Source organism: Hakea prostrata, chromosome 3, assembly GCF_041222555.1.
Source record: "Hakea prostrata isolate BN-2017 chromosome 3, UWA_Hpros_2, whole genome shotgun sequence".
NCBI classification, from domain to species: domain Eukaryota; kingdom Viridiplantae; phylum Streptophyta; class Magnoliopsida; order Proteales; family Proteaceae; genus Hakea; species Hakea prostrata.
This window is the reverse complement of record NC_142602.1, coordinates 67,779,784-67,800,488: the sequence shown is the minus strand read 5'-3', so window position 1 is coordinate 67,800,488 and position 20,705 is coordinate 67,779,784. Positions and strand designations below refer to the sequence as shown.

At 36.5% G+C, this 20,705-nt stretch overlaps 1 protein-coding gene across 1 annotated transcript; it reads left to right on the top strand.

The window, feature by feature from the left end:
• The first annotated feature begins 19,663 nt into the window (after positions 1 to 19,663).
• Positions 19,664 to 20,463, top strand: LOC149022853 (nodulin-related protein 1-like). The gene has a single exon (XM_089150749.1). It carries the CDS (start codon positions 19,792 to 19,794, stop codon positions 20,233 to 20,235), a length of 444 nt encoding a protein of 147 aa, XP_089006875.1. The 5' UTR covers positions 19,664 to 19,791; the 3' UTR covers positions 20,236 to 20,463.
• The last annotated feature ends 242 nt before the right edge of the window (positions 20,464 to 20,705 follow it).

The window sequence follows — 20,705 nt, the reverse complement described above, 5'->3', positions numbered from 1 at the left end:
GGCCTGGTCTTTAAATCTTATACCTTTGTTGATTGACTTTTTTTTTTAAATTTTTTTAATTAATTTTATTTTGGTAGAGTTGATTGACTTAAAGGATTGTATTAAACCAATGTTTCCATGTTTAAATCCCCAACCCTCCAAAAAACTACAAACTGCAGCATTTATGAATTATGTAACAGTAAATCCTAATTTCCTTTGAATGGTTTTTCACCTTAAAAAAAAACAACATTGTGTGTACATTTCTTCACCAATCTTTGTCCTTCACAACTGCCATAAATTCCAGAATTGGACTGTTAGGAATAATTTAGAATTTGAACTTTTAGAGAAAAAAAAACCAAAATCACCTGGTTCAGTTTGTTGGAGTTGGCTCCAATTATAATGGAGACGTTATCTCCAATGAACGTAGTTGTACACCATTAGAACTGTTAAAACCCAACGAGTGTAAATCATATTTTATTAGATATTTACTCTAAATCCTAATTACATATGTTAGGTTTTTTATTACAATCTATATTAAGTTTCAAAATTAGTTTTTGCATTTCTTGTATTTAATTGTTTTGTTAGTGTGTGGGACCCATGAGGTAAGGTGATAATGAGGCACCATGAGTAAAGGAGGCCTTCATGACCTTGGTTATGAGGCTCTTCATAACATTGGTCATGGGTCTTAAAGATCTTGATTATGGTGATGAGGTGGACTTACTTGAAGGATGGAATTTACTCAAATTCTAACTCTTGACCTTCAATTATCATTTCAACTTCATGACCATTCATGGCCATTAATATGAGTGGGGTTAAGGTTTTTGAATGGATTTAATCCAATTCATCCAAAAGAAGTGAATATGAGAGATACTTCTCTAAGTAGTGAGGGAGGTTAGGTCAAGGTGGTTTATTCACATTAGTGGAGGAGGGACAAGGACAAGCCCATTGATTCTCCATTAGTGAAGAATTGATTCCCCCTCCCAAGATTCCCCCCTTGGGAGGAGGTGAGTCATTGTGATTCAATGACCCAATTCATTGCCTTGAGAATCTCAAGGGATGTAAGGTGTGGTTTGGGCCTATTTAGACCCAACTCTTCCATGCATGTGGTGTGTAATAGAGACACTATTCACACTTGCATTATTTATGTTACAAAGTTAATTTCTTTCTTTGAGTTGGTCTAAGTGTTGTGTTGTAGCTTTTGGCTCCTTGAAGGGACTAGAATAACTATCTCATCTTCTAGTTGGAGGTTGTTTTATCTTGGAGGTAGTGGTGCGAAGAACCCTTGGTAGTAGGGTGTATCAATTACCTTAAAAACAACACTCAAGGTGTGACTCAACCTCATTGATTGGTGGTTCGTTCGACTCTCCAGATTGGCTAAGGATCTTCATCTTTCAATTGTATTGCAATTTCATTTTTGTGTTTTGTAGAATTTGTAATACAATTACTCCGAACAACATATGACCGTGAGCAAGAATTCGAATCCACCTCTTACGGAAGCTCCTTGAAAAAAGGGGGAAAAAATTCAAATGGTTTATTACAATGTCCAGAGGACAACCTCGAATCATCAGGTGGGATAAACACTCCGCTCTATGACTAGTAAGAGGAAAGAGGTTATACTAAGGTTGAATAATAAAGTTTCTTATGATTTTGGAAATTAGAAGAAAGAAGAAGACGGTAGGATTCTTTTCTTTTTCTTTTTGAGAGTGTTTAAGAAGATAAATGGTTCATAATAAGTAGAACTAGTTGATATGAGCGGTTAACTTAGCGGTTAACTTAAAAGGAAACAGTTAGTTGAGTTCAAAGAATCAAGGAGGTAACTTTGAAATTTAAAATATCAAGGGAGAAGGAGAGGTGAAAGCTTACGTTGTCTGCGGACTCAGATGTAAAATTTTGAATTGGGCAGTTTTAGTTTATGGGTTTTTTTTCATGCTGCCCGCTTAAGTTGGGCCAAAACTCTTGATTTCCACTTAAATGACAAAAATTATATCTGCACTAGCCCTTTTAAAAAATTTCAAGTTACCCACAAGTTCTTTTTTGTTTACTTTGAAATTGAAATGACCATTTTGCTCAAAGGTGAAGAGAAATATTAATTTGTTTTATTTACAAAACCTCAATTTTATCAAAATTAAAGAAAGACTCCCGTGCTCACTCGATTCACCTAAATAGTTCTTGTTGAAAGTCTGGATCTTTCCCCTTATGTTCCTTCTTCAATTTCTTGGGGAATGTTGAAAGATGCAGAGTTGCCTCCTTTTCTCTATTTTCCTCTTTCTTTATCTCTTTGCGACCTCCTCTACCATTTTCAATCGTAAGCCCCAAACCAACGACTCTTTGATTTCGTCGTTCTTCTGAAGAGGGGAGGGTCGATTGATGGATTCATTAGAAATTATCAGTTATGAGTCCGGGGCAGGCTAACCACTAGCATCTTATCTCTTTTCATCCTTGCGGCTGGTACTAATACTAATAGTAATCGGACCTTAGTCCTATTATACGAAAATGAAAATAAGAGAAGGTGTTCTCTTGCAGTGGGATTGAACAAATGAGTAGCAAAGATTCTCCTCAAGTTCCTCCATTACTCTCCAAAAGGAGTGAAACCTATGGCTCGATGAAATAGCAAAGCATGAAAATGTTGAAAGATCAGCGGGGATACTAAAGTAGCTCTCACTGACACCATCTATGAGAAGGTGAGGTCGTCTTTCTTTCTAGCTGCCATATGGTTCGACCAAGAGGAGCAGTTATCTATGTAATTACAGTGGCCGTTGTTCTGGTTTGAGGATGGTTGGAAGCGCCCTTCTCACGGAGGAATGCCAACCGTCGGTTTCCAACCTGCCTCTTGAAGGGTTTCCAAAGCTAGTGTGCGTTTTGGCCAGATCTTCCAACTACTCAAGAAATGAGTGAACCTAGTCTGGTGGTTCCATTCGCGTATTATTACTGATTATGTGTTTAGCAATGTTTGGTTGGCTTGGAATGGAAGAGCTTAGCAAGAAGCAATGGGTCATAGGACGGGTGTTGTGCATAGTTACTCGCGAGAGAAGAAAGAGACGACGAGAGAGAAGTGATTTATAGGCGCAAGATATAATTTGAATGGGTGAGGGTATTCTTATCTTAAAATGTTTTAAATTTGAAAAGTTAACGGTCAAATGGTCAAAATGTAACAATGGGTGACTTGTAATTTCTCAAAAATAGCTAGTGTGAGTAGCATGTAATTTTTGTCATTTAAGTAAATAGTCAAAAGTTATGGCCCAACTTAAGTGGACAACATGGAAAAAACCTTAAATTTTAAGAATAAGGGGGAGATAGAAATTTTCTCACATTTTAACAACAACTTCAATTAAATTAACCATACATAGGGTTGAGTTGGACTAGCCCGGGTTGGACCGAGGGCTAAACTTGAATCTAATCAAACCTTGTTTGGCTCATTAATTTGTAACCCAAAGTTGCCCTTTGGGTGGAAAAAATAAAGTAGGGATTGGGTTGAGCTTAGGGTATGTTTGGACCGGACCAAATCAACAATGTTTTTGTGACACCCCTATCAAAACTGGAAAGTAATATTACTTATATTTTTATACAGCAAAAAGATTTAATCAAAACAAAACTTACTTTTCTTTCTTGTTTCTAAAATTTTAAAATATTAATTTTCTTAAAAGATACTTAAAAATTTCTATGAAAAAATAATGCAAGAGGAGGGTTTGGTGGTTGTTAGGTTTGGTTCAACCAAACACTCACCCGACCAAAACGCATTTTGTCACAAAATCTGCAGTTACTAAAACTAACTTGTGAATCGATAGAAATAGCCTCTTGTGATAACTGTATTTATTTAGTTGTGGCGGGGAGTTGAGGGCTAATATCATCAATTCCAACTTGGTGCTAAAACCGAAGTGTTTCTGAGGAACTTCTGGTTGGACACCTCGTATTCCCACCTCATATAATTCCCTGTAATTTGTATATAGGATTGTGACATCTGACAGTTAATTTTCTAATAATCAAAATTGAAATCCAATTAGGAATTGAACCTAATAAATCCCTAAAATTAAGCTCAAGAAAAGAAGAAACACAAAATTGACAATATTAAATAGAGAAGATATATTAAATACAAGAAAGAAAATTAGAACAAGATGAATTGAACTCTTCCATTGAGTCACGTGCATTACATATTTATGGTAAAAATAACATCTTCTTTGAAATGGAAATATCAGAGTCTACAAGAAAATACAATATATGATTCTTGCACACAATAAGATGATCTTGAAATGAAATGATGCATTGCTGTGATCTTCAATTAATATGGGAATGTAGATCTTCAAAATTATACGCTAAGGTGGCTGAGATCTTTATTTGGAAACATTTTTTTTATATGATCTCTTTGGGAGTGATGGATATCCATAATCATTAATCAATATTATTTATAACACTTCCCCTTGGATGTTCATCAATAGATAATGTATCTTGTTAAAACCTTACTAAGAAGAAAACCCTGTGAGAAAAAAAATCTTAGTAAAGGATAAAGAGTATACATATCTAAATAATACGTCTTACAACCTGCCTCGTTAAAAACCTTATTAGGAAAACCCAGTGGGACAAAACTTTGGTGAAGAGAAAAAAAATGCAACATATATTTTATTCTTCTTGATGATAATATCATCGAATATCTTTAAGTCTGCACATCTCAATCTCATGTACTAACTTCTCAACATTTGAAGTAGGCTATTTCTCAGTGGATAAATCAGTCAAATTATCACTTGAACGAATTTGTTGAATATCGACTTCACTATTTCATTGAAGATAATGAATGAAGAAGAATTTTGGTGAAATATTTTTCATTCTATCTCCTTTGATGTATCCTCCCTTCAATTGAATTATGCATACAACATTATCTTCAATTGAAACCCTATTTTCTATTGAAGAATACATGTTTCTTGAATATGTTGGGTCATTGATTTTAACCAAATACGTTCTCGACTTGCTTCATAAATCACTAATATCTTTCCATGATTTGAAGAAGTAACAATTATTTATTTTCTTGAATGTCATAAAGTCGCTTTACTTCCACTTGTGAATAAATAGTTTATTTGAGATTTAGTTTTTATGGATTAGATAAATATTCTGCATTTGCATAACAAGTAAGTTGATTCCACATTCATTTGAATAAAATAACTCCATGTCAATAGTACTTCAAAAATATCAAAATATATGTTTAATACTATTTTAGTTCTTTGTGTTGGAAAAGAACTAAATCTTACTAATATACTTACAGAAAATGTTATATTCAGTTGTATAGTATTAGCCCCATACTTTCCCCCCCCATATTATTTTTTGATTTTACCACCCCCCTTGTTTTCCCCCCCGGGCCCCGTTTTGGGGTTCGAGAACTCGAAAGTCTAGTTGGGTTAATTTGTGGAGTGTCTGGATAGAAGTCCATGATCTATACCCTAAACCCATGGATTTGATTCTCATGATGAAGAACCTGCCTTACTTGGAAGTTGGATCTCTGGATCAAGGCAAGTGGCATTTGGAGATGTCCAGAATGAAGGTAAGACCTCCCCCATGTGTTGATTAGGGTTAGGTTGTGTTTGGGTTTCAACCCCTTGAGCAAAGCACCTTTGTACAACAATGTACTAGGGGCTGGTTGCTTGAGGTGGTTGATTGAACCAAGCGACCGCTAGGTTTTGCTTGCGGGAAAATACCCTAATTTTCCCCCTCTTCGTTATAAATAGCAATTCTCGCCCTATTAACGCATTATTATATTTGGGATTGCTATTTTGGGCGATTAGGCGGCAGTGGAAACATGCTAGAAGGTGGGAAAAGTGTTGATAGTGATCTGGAACCTTTTCCCTTCTATTCTTGCTGATCTGGTTGAGGTAAGTGAATCCCCATTTACTCAGTCTCTTTTTTCAGCTATTGAATAGTGTAGTTTTGTTCCCTTTTTGGTTGTTTGTGATCCTTCTTGTTACAGTATCCCCTTTTTAATGTTCTTGATGGGATCCTGTCTGAAAACAAATCCATGCATTAATGGAAAGGATGGATCTATTCAAGGGGAGGATTTTGGGTGACAGATCTTTGTTAATTTTAGGGTTTCATTTACTCCTTGATTATGGACTTGTTTGGTTCGAAATTCGGATTGAGATTATCCCAAAACCGTATTGAATCGGATGATCAAAAGTCTGAGTTTCGGATTTGAACATTCTGTTTTTGGGGCGGTTGCTAGTGGCGGGGCTGGGTTACACTGAGTATGTGGCTTTTGGCTTTTATTCGATTTGACTCATTTCTCTTGTATGATCATGTAATGTTGTATTTAAGAGGACTCTGTCTTTGCTGAAAGTCTTATAATTATTTTTGTTTTGCATTTTAGAGGACTTCTACTTATTTACAAGTAAGGATATACATTCTTGTTTTTATGCAATGATTTGAACATGCTAGATCAGTGTCTTTCTTTACTATTCTTTAATCGTATATCTTGCTATAACTGTATAAAGCATGTTGATCTTATTGTATACTTGTTGTTTGTAATGTTCTTGTATGTATTTTATCAATTATGGTTGTAGTATGATGGTGATTGATGGATTGTGGTTCTGATGGAAAGGGTATTCCATTGGAATATTTTAGCTTGAGATATTAGAGGGCTATGGTATGTGACACATGCTCACTGATGCCTCTAGCACTATCATGACTACTAGATGACATACCTAGAAAGTCTATAATTTTATGGCTAGGTACCCCACATACTACTACCCTTTTGATAGGGAATTGAAACCGGATGATCCGTGACGATGGTAACATGACTCCGTTTCATCTTACAGCGGTAACCAGTTTGTGCGGAGATTTAGTGGTCCACTGTTGTTCATACAATGGTAGGGTTGCATATGTTAGGGTTGGGCTCATGGACGTCCAAGGAGTGGACCGGGTGTCGTGAGGAGTCATGAGAGCATTCCGCCCCAACAATATGCGGATGACCATAGGGTTAGGGAGTGGAGTCCAATAGCGGTAGCCAGTCCGTGAGGTTTCTCATTCCTAGGTTGCGAAAGATACAGAACCGAGTTGGATGGTGCCATAGGGAAAGTATATGGACTTCATGTAGTGTATTACTAGTATGACTTGCATTGGATTAGAAACCTCGACATGCACCAGTACTCATGCCAATGGTCGTGGTAAGAGAGTGTTGACTTAAACCCCAGCCATGGATTGTGCCAGGTGTGAACTTACCCCTTTACCCAGGATCCCAACAGAGGTAGTCAGTCCATGAAGGATCAGAGTGATTAGACCTACCCAGAGGAGGGCTGGTGTATATCTTAAAGCATGTCAACTGTTAGAGACTTGCATAGTTAGATCTTAGTAGCATTCATACTTTTGCATATCATACATATCATACATATCATATATGCATTGCAGATTGTGTTGACATATGGATGAGAATTATGTTATCCTTACTGAGTTCGTCAAAACTCATTCATTTTCTTGTATGTATTATATAAACTGCACAGATGGTGGCCCAACGTCAGAAGTTGGAATGGATCCGTATGAAGGACCCCTCCCATATGAAGAAGATGTGGCACCGTCAATGGGAGATGAAGATAGCTTGTGCGGGAGCTCCTGCGGATGCATAGAGTGCACTTATAGCACCCATTGATGGACGGAGGAGACAGATTGCCAGACATTTTGCTAACCATCTAGAGAAGAACTAGAGAACCCCTTTCCTTGCTAAGCATGAGTTGCAGTTTTTAGCTTTAGAGAAAGAAATTGGAAATAAACTTATTTCGTTTTTTTGTTTGCTTCCGCAGAACTCATTATTCTTTTTGATCATTGATTCTTTCCTTGATTATTTTTATTGGAGTATTTGGACTCCTGTAATCTTTCTATTAATTATTGCACTTATTCTTGCTCATGATTATCTATTACTTGCATTTATTATTGATAGTAAGACCATGGATCCTGTGACAGTTCGCTCCCACGGGTTGTCGGGTGGGTAACCGAGACCGGCGAGTGGGGTGTGACAAATATGATATTTCAGGACCAATAAGTATTCATTATTTTCATGGTGTTGAAATGAATATTTTTTTTTATGTCGAACGATCTCACAACCATTGGGGTACTCAATGTAAAATATTTCTTTAGGTTCAAGATCCTCGTTTTGTTTCATTATTTTTACAATAACATTATATACAAAAATGTTATCGACAACTACATCTTTTCAATTCCATCATTTTCCTGCAGTGACATAACTAATAGAGATCTCGTCACTTTTATTATTTTCAAGTACCTGAACCCAAGGTTTAAAGTATCGGTCTATATCTTATCGTATTGGTATCGCAAGCATGCAATACGATATTGACTGATACGTATCTAAACTTTTGTTTTTTCGAATTGTCTCCCAATGTATTGGCCGATACGTGCCGATACAATGCGATACAAATTGATACATAGCGATATGATGCAATACACAATGATACATACCCATAAATATCGATCTAGCCTAAAAAATGGAAAAAGCTTGATCTTATAACGAGCTGCAGGCTCTTGCATTTCTTTCTATTTGTGACTAGCTCGCCCATTGACACTAAATCTTCTAAATGGCAAGAAATTTTTTGGATTTGCACATCTCCAAAACTTAGGGGAACTTAATGTACGGACTGAAGAATGTGTTACATCAAAGAGAACAACTTCCAAACCCCTTAGTCCTTGTACATACACTAGAATATTCGTTTGGCACCAATTTGGGCAAAGATGTGAGGTAAATCTTGAATCTTTGAAAGCAGGAGCTGCTTTAGGGCAATTTGCAAGCCATGTGACTAGCAGTTGCTAGATAATGGGTTGGACATATGAGCCTCTTAATTGAAAGATGATTTTTTGTTTTTATGATCATTTTTTCCTTCTTTCTCAAAATAGAGTCTACTGTTTTCTATTTAAATTACATTACTTTCATATGTATTTTGATCATTTCTGTTCTGTTATTCACCCATCAATATGTATCTTTGATACGATACAATACAAATTGAAACGTCTGTTAAAATCGCTTAATCGATACATTATCGATACACCATACTTTAAACTTTGCTTGAACCTCTTATAGGGTTTTATAGAAAGCTATGTCTTTAAGATTTTCATGAGCAATTTTGATCATTTGCTCACTTTCTCTTTTCTAAAATTTTATCCTTGGAACCAATTGATATTCCACATTTTAAACTTGGTTTAGTTTTATTTGCACTGACAGTTTATCTTGCTGGGACATTATATCACACTCCACCCGTCGGTATCGGTCTTGTCCGACAACCTGTGGGTGCGATCCGTCATAGGATCCTTGGTTTACCATCAATAAAAGTAAATGCAAGCAATACTAATCAAGAGCAAGAGTTAATTCAAATAATTCAAATAAAAGGTGTTACAAGAGTCCAAATACTCCAAAGGATGAATCAAAATCAAAGGAAATGAAATAAAATAATATGTTCCAAAATTGATCGAGTTCAGTGGAAGCAAAAACTAAACTAATTCAGTTTGATTCTTTTAGATCTCTCTAGGGCTATGGTCTTTTCTTCGAATTTAGCAATGTAGGAGCTATCCAGCTCTCTTCCAATGACTTCTCAAAATGCTGAGCTATCTGCCTCCTCCTGCCATCAATGGGTTCTATAAGTGCACTCCATGCATCCGCATGTGGCTTTATGACATACATCTCTGTTTCCCATTGACGCCTCCATGACTTCTTTACAGGAGTCGCTATAGTCATTCGAAACTTCTCCTGATCCAAAATACCCATTTGTATAATATAATGCAACATACAAAAAGGAATGAGTTCTAACGAACTCAGTAAGGAAAACACATTCACATACATATAGGCAGTGTTCCAAGGTAAGCACACATATAAAGAATGATATGCAAATATATGGATATAGCTATACATCTAACTATGAAAACCTTTATATGGCGGATATGCTTTAAGATATAACACCAGCCCTCTCTGGGTAAGTCTAGTCACTCTGATCCCTCACGGATTGGTTACCTCTGTTGGGATCCTGGGCAAGGGGTTCAGTCCTCGTCAATCAACCCTGGTTGGGGTTGAGGTCCTCACTCTTTCACCACGACCATTGGCATGAGTACTAGCACATGTCGGGGTTTCTAATCCAATGCAAAGTCATACAAGGTCATACAGTGACATACTACATGTAGTCCATATACTTCCCCTATGACACCAACCAATTTGGTTCAGTATCCTTCTTTACCTAGGAATGAGAATCTTCACAAACTTGCTACCCCTGTTGGACTCCATTCCCTAACCCTAGGGTCATCCACATATTGTTGGGGCAGATGCTCTCAAGACCTCTCACGACTTTTGGCCGCTCCTCAGATGTCCATGAGGCCAAACCTAACATATGCAACCTTACCAATGCATGATCAACAATGGACCACTGAATCTCCACACAAACTGGCTACCGCTGTAGCCATAATATTAGGTTGTGAGCCAAAGGCTCACTTTTGCCCAATTATTAGGTTGGCGCGGGCCAGAACAAGCAAGGGATGAGCCCCCCGATTGTTTGAGGGCCGAAGTTTTGAACATTACCATCCACCATCATTTCAGTAATTTCCTTTCTTACTTTCACCTCATTGTACTCTTTTGAGGGTGTGATGAGATAAAGTCACGTTGCCATCATCATGGGTCATTCGGCTTCAATACCCTTACCGAAAGGGTAGTAGCATGTGTGGGTGCCTAACCATGCGATCTAGACTCCCTAGATATGTCATCCAACAACCATGATAGTGTTGGGGGCATCAGTAGGCAGTGTCCCATACAACAACCCCTGATATCCCAAGCAATGGATACCCTCCACCATAGTTACATTACATCATCAACCATTATCATCTAATTAAACATCTAACATCACATAGAAATTGCAGTACATCTCATCATCATTCACAAGACATAATTATTCATAATTCATATGAACCTACTATTACAACAAGGTACAAGATTACAATGCATTCAAAGATAAAATAATTCATCATAGAATATGTAAGAATGTATCATTACCTATAGATATGTAAAAACTACTGTAATTGCAATTGAACCTCTCAATTAAAAAGTCCAGAGAACCTCAGAGATTACCTAAAATAGGGTTGTAAGAATACATTAAAGACAATGGTCAAAACAGAGCATCAGCTGGACTGATCTGGCTTATGTGAACCAGCCGATTGCTTGGGGCAATTGGTTGGCCAAGCAAACTCCACTATTCCAAACTACTTCCAAGTTTGAAATTCTTACTTTTGATCTTCTAATTTTAATCCGATTTTGGGATTATCTAACTTTGAATTTCGTCCTTAAGGAGTCTACAACACAAGCACAAACCAAAACCCTAAAATTCTAATGATTCAATATTCACGTCATCTCCTCCAATAAGATGTATCCTTTATTCAGATGCAAGAATCCGTTTTCGGACATGATCTCATCAAGATCCTTGATGGGGAATAGAACCGTCACAAATAACTCACCACCAAAGGAGGATGGATCCACACCATTCAAAGAGATGAGAAAGGATATAAAGAGTGTGAGATCAACTTACCTCCGAAAGATTCGCTAAATTGACGAAGGATGGATCTTCTTCACCAATCACGCTTCTCTCACCTTCCAGCACGTGTTCTTTGCCTCCTAATTGTCCTTAGCCATAATCCCAAAAATAATAATGAGTAAAAAGGTCGGGATTGGCTATATGTAGAAGATTGGAGCAAAATAGGGTATAAAATCCCGCAAGCAAACTTGGCGGTCGCTTGGGGCAGTTGATTGGTCAATCAATTGCCTTAAGCAACTGCCCCTAGTACTTTTCAGTACTTGGGTGCTTTGCTCAAGGGGTTGATCCCCAACTCAAACCTAATCCTAACCAACATGTGGGGGGTGATCTTACCTTGATTATGGACATCTTTAATCACACCATAACTCCAACTGGTGATCCACTTTCCAATCCATCAAGGTTTCTATAGGTTCTTCTTTGGATTCTCTATAGGGTAGGTTCTTCATCAGTGGAATCCAAATCCATGGGCTTAGGGTATAGATCATGGACTTCAATCTGGATACTCCACAACTTATTCCGGTTGGACCTTCAGATACTCAGATCTGCAATATGGATCCCGGGTTAGAGATACGGGGGTTGTTACACATTGACCCAAATTGGAGCATTTGCAGTTGGAATATGATATTTAATAACTCTTGGCAGGTTAGTAAATGTGGCAGTTAATTCGTAATACTTTGTAAAAGCATTATCTTTTGAACTTCAGATTCACATTGTGCCACCCCTCTAAGTTACTAATTTTTATTTTCTACAAAACAAGAAATAGATTAGATTGATCCATGTGTAAATACACCAATTAATGAGTAGAAGGATCATTAGCCTACATTAACATGAAATTACTTTTGTTTGTTCTCATTAAACAATACAGCATTGATGAGTTCAATATCATACACCTTATTGAATTTGAATACAACAGATCTAGATACAGGAGGTGAATTTTGTGTTCCCTTGATCTACCTTTTTGTATTTTTACAATATGTACACCGATGACTTCAATATATGTAGATTGGAAATATAGAACTTATACCTTATATCTTTTTGAGGTTTTCTTTTCTAATGGCACATTTAAGTAGGGGTAAAATTCTGATCTCCCACCCTTAAGTAAGAAAAATTATTGGTGATCCACTTTCAATAAAATGAAAAATTACTAGTGCCGATACGTGCCGATACAATGCAATACATACCGATACATAGCGATACGATGTGATACATAATGATAGATACCCATAAGTATCAATCCAACTTAAAAAAGGAAAAAAGCCTGGTCTCATGACAAGCTGCAGACTCTTGCAGCTCTTAATATTTATGGGTAGCTCGCTTATTGACACTGAACCTTGTATATGGGATAAATTTCCTAGATTTGCACATCCCCAAAACTCTAGGGAAGATATTCGGACTGAAGAATGTATTATATCAAAGAGAACAGCTTCCAAACCGCTTAGCCTTGGATATACACTAGAAAATGCATTTGACACAAATTCGAGTAAAGATGTGAGGTGAAACCTTGAACTTTTTGAAGGCAAGAACTGCTTCAGGGCAATTTTCAAGCCATGTGACTAGCAATTGCAAGATAATGAGTTGGATATACGAGCCTCTCAATTGGAAGATGATTTTTGGTTCTTATGGCCATTTTCCTTCTTTCTCAAAATAGACTCTATTGTTTTTTATTTAAATTAGATTACTTTCATATGTATTTTGATAATTTCTATTATATTATTCACCCATTGATATGTATCTTCGATACGAATCGAAATGTCACTTAAAATAGATCGGTGGATGCATTACTGATACACGATACTTTAAACCTTGTCTGAACCTCTTATGGGGTTTTATAGAAAGCTATGTCTTCAAGATTTTCATGAGCAATTTTGATCATTTACTCACTTTCTTTTTTTCTAATTTTTCATCCTTTGAGCCAATTGATATTCCACATTTTAAATGTGGTTTAATTTCATTTGCACTGAGACATTATCTTGCTGGGACATTAACTCAAATTAGAGCATTTGCAATTAGAATATGATATTTAGTAAATCTTGGCAGGTCAGTAAATCTGTCAGTTAATTCGTAATATTTCGTAAATTCATTATCTTTTGAACTTCAGGTTCACATTGTTCAATGCGAGGATTTAAATGAGATAAAGATAATACATTGTAATCAATATCTTTTTTCAATTGTTTATTTTATCCCCTTCAAATTAGAAAAACTAATTCATCAAAATGATAGTCAACAAGTCTTGCTTTAAATTAATATTTAGTCATTAGTAAGATATTAAATTATATAAAAGAGATTCATATCCAACATATATTCTCAACTTTCTTTGGGGACTCATCTTTCTGCGTTGTGGTTGAGCAATTGAAATATAACCGCACATCCAAAAATCCTAAGATGAAAAATATTTGGCTTCTAACCATATACCAATTGTAATAGGGAGAATTTAGGCTTGATGCATGCAAATGATATTGTATATAAAATATCATATCACCATGTTGACACAAAGATTTTGTTTCATAAATAATAATTTAGCTATTAATTAGAAACATTTAATAAATAATTTTGCTAAACCATTTTGGGTATAAATATGAGCAACATATTATTCAACTATGATTTTAGTTGTTACACAAGAATCATAAAGCCTGAAAATATAAATTGTGCTCTTAATTTAATTATTTGAGCAAGTAATCTCACAAATACTAAAGTGTGAGTTCATAATGAACATAAGTTAAAATCTTGAACAAATTGCAGTGGCACCCCAAAATAGAGGCTTTAAAGCACTGACACCCCCACTTTATGTTTAAAAAACACTTATACCCCATTTCAATAAACATGTCAGTCCACTCTGTTAGTAAAACCATTAACTTATTATTATTTTTTTAAATTCCAAAAATGCCCTTACCAAAATCTGAGGAGAAAAAAATGGATCAAATCAATTCTCTCTCTTCACTCGGTTTTCCGTTGCTTCACCTCTCCACCTCCAGTTCCGGCAGCCTCAGCAACGCCGCCACCACGATTACTGCCTCCGGACTGGAAGAATCGGCAAGAAGCAGAATTGCAAAGCTAGGATTTTCATAGTATAAAGATGTGATACATTTAATTCATTGATGAGTTTTCATAGAACTCAGAATTGCAAAGCTAGAGTTCCCCATTCATGTCACGGCAAAGTCGGTTTTCGAGTGTCTTGTAGTTATCCATTTCATCGCTTCTTGTCTGTAATTCGTTTCGTTGTCCTTATCTTCTCCAAAAGAAAATGTCTTGCTGCGGAGGAAACTGCGGGTGCGGCTCTGGCTGCAAGTGCGGCGGCGGCTGTGGAGGGTATGAGTTTCTTTCTTATTCTCTTGTTGGATTAATTATGCAATATTATTATTCGTAGAGAACTGGGTTAGTTGAGTTGGGTCTTTCTGGGGGATTTTAAATTGATGAGTTTGTTTGTTTATTTATTGGGAGCGATCTGCAGGTGCAAGATGTACCCAGAAGAGAGCTCCACCACACAGACAGTCATTGTTGGCGTCGCTCCTGAGAAAGCGTATGAATAGTTATTTTCAGTTTTTAGTACCTGAGGGATTCCTTTAGCTAATAGAATTTCAATGGATTTCATTTGGGTTTGCAAGAACTTCCAGGCTGGTTCTGAGATGGGATAGATTTAATTTGCCCATTTTCATTAATAAAAAGCAGACATGAAACAGCTGCAACAGCCCACCGACTACTAGTAAGTTAGTAACACATAAATATTTCTATAAATTATTATAGAGATTATTTGATATAACGTCTAATTGATTAATAGCTAGATCATCCCTCTGGGATCCTCATTTGCAGGTGCAGGGGTTGCAGGTGCAGTTGGCTCCGCTCTTGCATTTGCAGCCACCGTTCTCGGCCCCTACGCCCATCTCAGAACCAGCCTCAAAGTTCCTGCAAACCCAAATGAAATCCATTGAAATTCTATTAGACTTCAAGGAACTTCGAGGCTGGTTCTAGCTTTGCAATTCTTCTTCCTGATGATTCTGCAAGTCCGGAGGCTGTAACCGTGGTAGCGGCGTCGCTGCCTGAACAAGAGATGGAGAGGTGAAGCAGCGGAAAACCAAGTGAGGAGAGAGAATAGACTTGGCCCATTTTTTCTCTCAGATTTTGGTAGGGGTATTTTTGGAATTTAAAAAAAAATAACAATGAGTTAATGGTTTAACTAGCGGTGTCAACGGTGCGGTTTGGAGCGGTTTCGGGCTGGGCTTAACGATTTTGGGCTGAAAACCCCCCAACCCAAACACAGCCCATTTAAAAGATAACGGTTTTGGTGCGGTTTCGATTTGGTGCGGTTTGGGTTCGGGTTGGTTAGCAGTTTGGGCTAACGGTTGGATTCGGTTTGGGCTAACGGTTTGGACTAAATTAAAAATCAATATTGAAACTTATTTTTATTTTTTCTCAACTCTTCACACAAAAAACTACGATAGAGAGAGGAAGAAGACTCCAAGTAAATCTAATGATGGCATTAGCTTGATGCCTTGATCCAAACACCCCAACCCCAAAAAAGTAAAAAATTTAGATTCTTCTATCATGTGTAGGTCAACCTTTCAATCTTCACCCAATGAAATTAGATTTATATGAAGGCTCATCTTAAAATTACTTGTGATAAGAAATAGATTTGCTAGAGAGTGGTAAAATGTGAAAATAGCTGAACAGAGAAAGTAAAATTGTAAAAGTGAAAATCCTTTACGAAACAATGAAAGAAATTCTGCAACTAAAAGTGAAACCAGAAAGGCAGAAACTGTAAGGATTAACCGATTAAGGAATTAAGGCATTAGGTTCTTTTTTGTTTTTGGTAGAAAACTAAGGCGGTAGGTTTCTAAAATTAAATGAAATAGCCAAATAGGGTTTGCTACCGTTTTGGTAAAATTAAAAAACTAAAATAATGAAAATTTTGAAATTTAAAATTTAAATTCTCAAGAATATGAAACGTGGGGTGGGTTGAAGTTGAACAATGAGTTAATGCGCCATAACTGTAAGGAATAAGGGTTTTTAAAATTTTTTTTTTTTATTTATTCAAACGGGTTAACGGGCTGGGGTTCGGGCCTACCGGTTCGGGCTAGCGGGCCGTACACGGGCTGGCCCGGCCCAGCCCGAAACCATTCGGGCTGAGGGTCTTCAGCCCAAACACAGCCCATTAAGGTTCGGTTCGGGCCGGTTCGGGCTATAATGGATCGGTTCGGTCCGGTTTCAACGGTTCGGGTTGAAAATTGACACCCCTAGGTTTAACTAACATAATGGATTAACATGTTTATTGAAATGGGGTGGCAGTGTTTTTAAACATAAAGTGGGATGTCCAGTGCTTTAAAGCCTCTATTTTGGGGGTGTCAATGCAATTTGCTCTAAAATCTTTAGTGGCGCTCATCCAAGTTGCCAACCAGCGGCCGCTACAAAAGAACGCCATGTATCATTGAAAAACATCCAATTCGTTGGTTGGTTACCCTATATTTTTCTGCAAACGGCGTAAAATAAATCCGGATTCTAAGTCCAACTAGTTTATTCAACTAGGCCCTCGACCCAACCTTGACTCACTTAAAGAAATAATTATAAAAATCCAAATCGGAACAAATAGAAGCAACGGAGAGTCCAGCGAAGGGAACCCAAATCACGAAGTTGTAACTCGTAATTGCCTACTAGAGTCGACGAAGATGCTAGATGCGACAAAAATTCTTTTTGGTGTTTTATCTTGATTCCCTAATACTCAAAGATAAACCCATTTAATAAAATTGTGACTTGAGAAGTGGATGGCACAAAATTTGCAGAGATGATAGCGCGTTTTGCAATTTGAGTGTCTGGCAGCAGCAAATGAACAAATATGAGAGAAAAGAGAAGTGTGTAGTTGCATCGGCAAAGGATTCACCAAATACGATCAAATCAAAATCTTCCTCCAGTAAAGGAGAAACAATTGCTACTATATAGAATTTGGGTTGGATGGTGCGTCTAGTATGAATTCTTAATTGATAGGTTTGAATTTCATGGAAACTGATTCAATGCAACATTTGTTCCCTTAGTCCATTAATGGAAGGAAGTAAAATCAGAATTTATCAAGTGTATTAGAATGGGAAAGAAAGGGTTTATGTATTTGAGAAGGTAATAGAGCATCTTTTTATTCGCACACTTTTCGTCACATTTAGTTGTTGGACTCTTGGTCCACTCAGGCTGGGGACTGCAACACTGCTTGAAGACGATAGACGAGAGCTTCAAACTCATTCGATATAGGGTTTATTTTTTCCCTCTTTATTATTATTATTTCTTAAAGTGAGTCGAGGATGGATCAAGGGTTTGGTTGAATAAGTCGGTTAAACTTAGTACCGAGTTCAATTTGCACAGTTTATAGAGAAATACAATGGTAATCAATCAATGAACAAGATATTCAAAAATGACATGTGGCGTTCATCCGTAGCGGTTGCTGATTGGCCGCTCCGATGAGTGCCGCCAAGGATTTTAACCCTAATGAACACACACACACACACATATATATATATATATATATATATATATATATATATATATATATATATATATATATATATATCCAAACATTTAAACAAATTTCATCAAATCATGAAAAATAATGGATTAGTCATTTCTCTAAGGAAAATGGAACTATTCCAAACAAAGATTCGATTTTTAGGTCACAACATTCACCATTGTCCCCATTGACAGGTCTTTAGCCTTTGCCGACAAATTCCCTGATCTTATCCTTGACAAAACCCAACTGCAGAGATTCTTGGGAGCCTTGAACTATGTTAGGGATTTCATCCCACAAATTGGATCCCATTGTGAGCCGCTTTATTCTCGGCTCAAGAAAAATCCAACGCCGTGGTCACCGAACCATACCTTCCTTCCGCATATTTTTCTTTATGCCAAATATTGTTCATATTTTGTTCCATTCTTTTTAGTTTGGTATATTGATGGCTGGATTTTCCGCCTGTTGACTTACATGATGGTTAACATTTCTCAAGAATGGTGGAAAAGACAATCGTTAAACAGTCCTGGTCAAAGAGGGGATTTATTGGATGGTATCGAAAGATGGAGTATTGGTAGTTTTGCATCCCTGTAAGAATTTACGGGTTAGGAAGTCAGGGATGGAATTGAATTCTCCTTTGATATGCTCAATGTCAAAATCAAAACTGGACAATAATGCTTGCCAGCGAGCAAAAATCTGTTTTGAAGCAATGTTTTGAACATCTTTTTTCAATACTTGTTTTGCAGCACTGCAATCAACACGTACTAAAAAATTTCTGATTAAGTAAATCCGTTTCAAATTTTTGAATGCATAAAACAATGGATAAAATTTCTTTTTTAATAGTACTTTTATATATATATATATATATATATATATATATATATATGACAATTTATAGATGCATTTACTAAAATCATATATTAACTGAATAGGTCATATAATGAATGAATGAATCCATATATTTAATCTTGTATACATATAAAAAATGCAGAAAGTTTAATCTCAACTTTAGCTAATAATCGTCTAATAATAAATTTTCCTTGGGAATAAACACTACAAAAAAAATTCACACTTTTAGTTCTTTAATAGATGACAAATGAATTTTTAATAATTTTTTGCATCTTATCTGATTCGGAATGGTTTAACCGGTCATGCTAAATAATAAAATTATCGGAATAAATTTTCTTTTGATTTATCAAAACATGCGTTTTAACCATGCGAATATCCATATAATACAAACTTGGAGAAAAAATTTAAAATTTTTATAGTAATGAATCGATATTCACTTTTACCATCATTTATAGTCTCAATATGATGATTAGTTTAACAAATATTTTCAAAACATAATAAGTTTTTTTTTAAATTTTTTTAAAAAAATTTTTTTTTTTTTTTTTTTTTTTTTTTTTTTTTTTATATTTTTTTTTTTTTTTTAAAATTTCCAATCAATTTTATACTATTAATTATTATATAAATATTTACTTTTCTATCATCAAATAAAATAAATACATGAAAGATAGGTTGCATCATTAAATAATTGAGATCCACGTGGCACTCGGCAAACCGCGTACGAAAGGTGTGGCCAACACCCAGGCTTCGTGGCTTATACGCGTTGATCATCATGGATACCCCTTTTATAAAGAAAAATAAAAGATCATCATGGACACTGGGGGGCTTGAGTGGCTGAGAGCATCTTCACCAATAAATAGAGTACTTGTTGCAGCTGGAAATCTCAAATCTTATCGAGATCCAACAACTTTTCAACTCTGTTCTCCTTGGGCAAATCAGATCATGGAGCCATCACATTCTTCAGATGAACACAGAAGTAGCCATGAACACCACAAACCTTCCAACTCCGAACTTATGTCCAGTGCCAAGGTGGTGGCTGAGGCAGCAAAATTCGGCGTTCACCAGGAATCAGACAAGATTGACAAAGGAAAAGTTGCCGGCGCCGCTGCTGATCTGGTTGATGCTGCTTCCCAGTACGGCAAGCTAGACGAAGAGAAAGGATTAGGAAAGTATCTGGAGAAGGGGGAACAGTACCTTCATCAATACCATTCCTCTCATTCCTCCACCACTACCCATTCAACAACAGAAACTCCGGCGACCCACCACCCAGACTCCACCACCACCACCACCACCGATACCACAACTACCTCAGAATCACATTCAGGCGGGAGCGGTGGGTATGGGGACGTCATCAACATGGCTCAGGGTTTCTTGAAGAAGCACTGATATACGTATTTCTTCTGTTGGCTGTAAGCCTGTAACCTGTCATGTTAATTTTCCTAGTTTAATTATTGCTTTAATTAGAATCTAGCTAGAGGAGAAGGAAGGGGTCTTGTAATATTTTATTGCGTCTAGTATTAAGTTTATGTATTTATGAGCAACAATCAGCTTAAGTGTTTAGTGTTATATATATATATATAAACCAAATTAATTAATAATAATAATAATAGAATACTTCTATTGGTCTTTTATCAACTGTGCCATCCCTCGGATTACTAATTTTTATTTTCTACATAACAAGAAATAGATTAGATTGATCCATCCTTCAAAGTGTCACAGATATTCCCAAAGAATCCAACTTCTCAACCTCTGGGGCAAAGGAGTGAGTGTTCTGGTCTTTAGCTTTCAAAATAACATGGAATTATAATGAGGAAGTGGAATAACATGAATAAGAAACAGTTGTGTTTATTTTGACA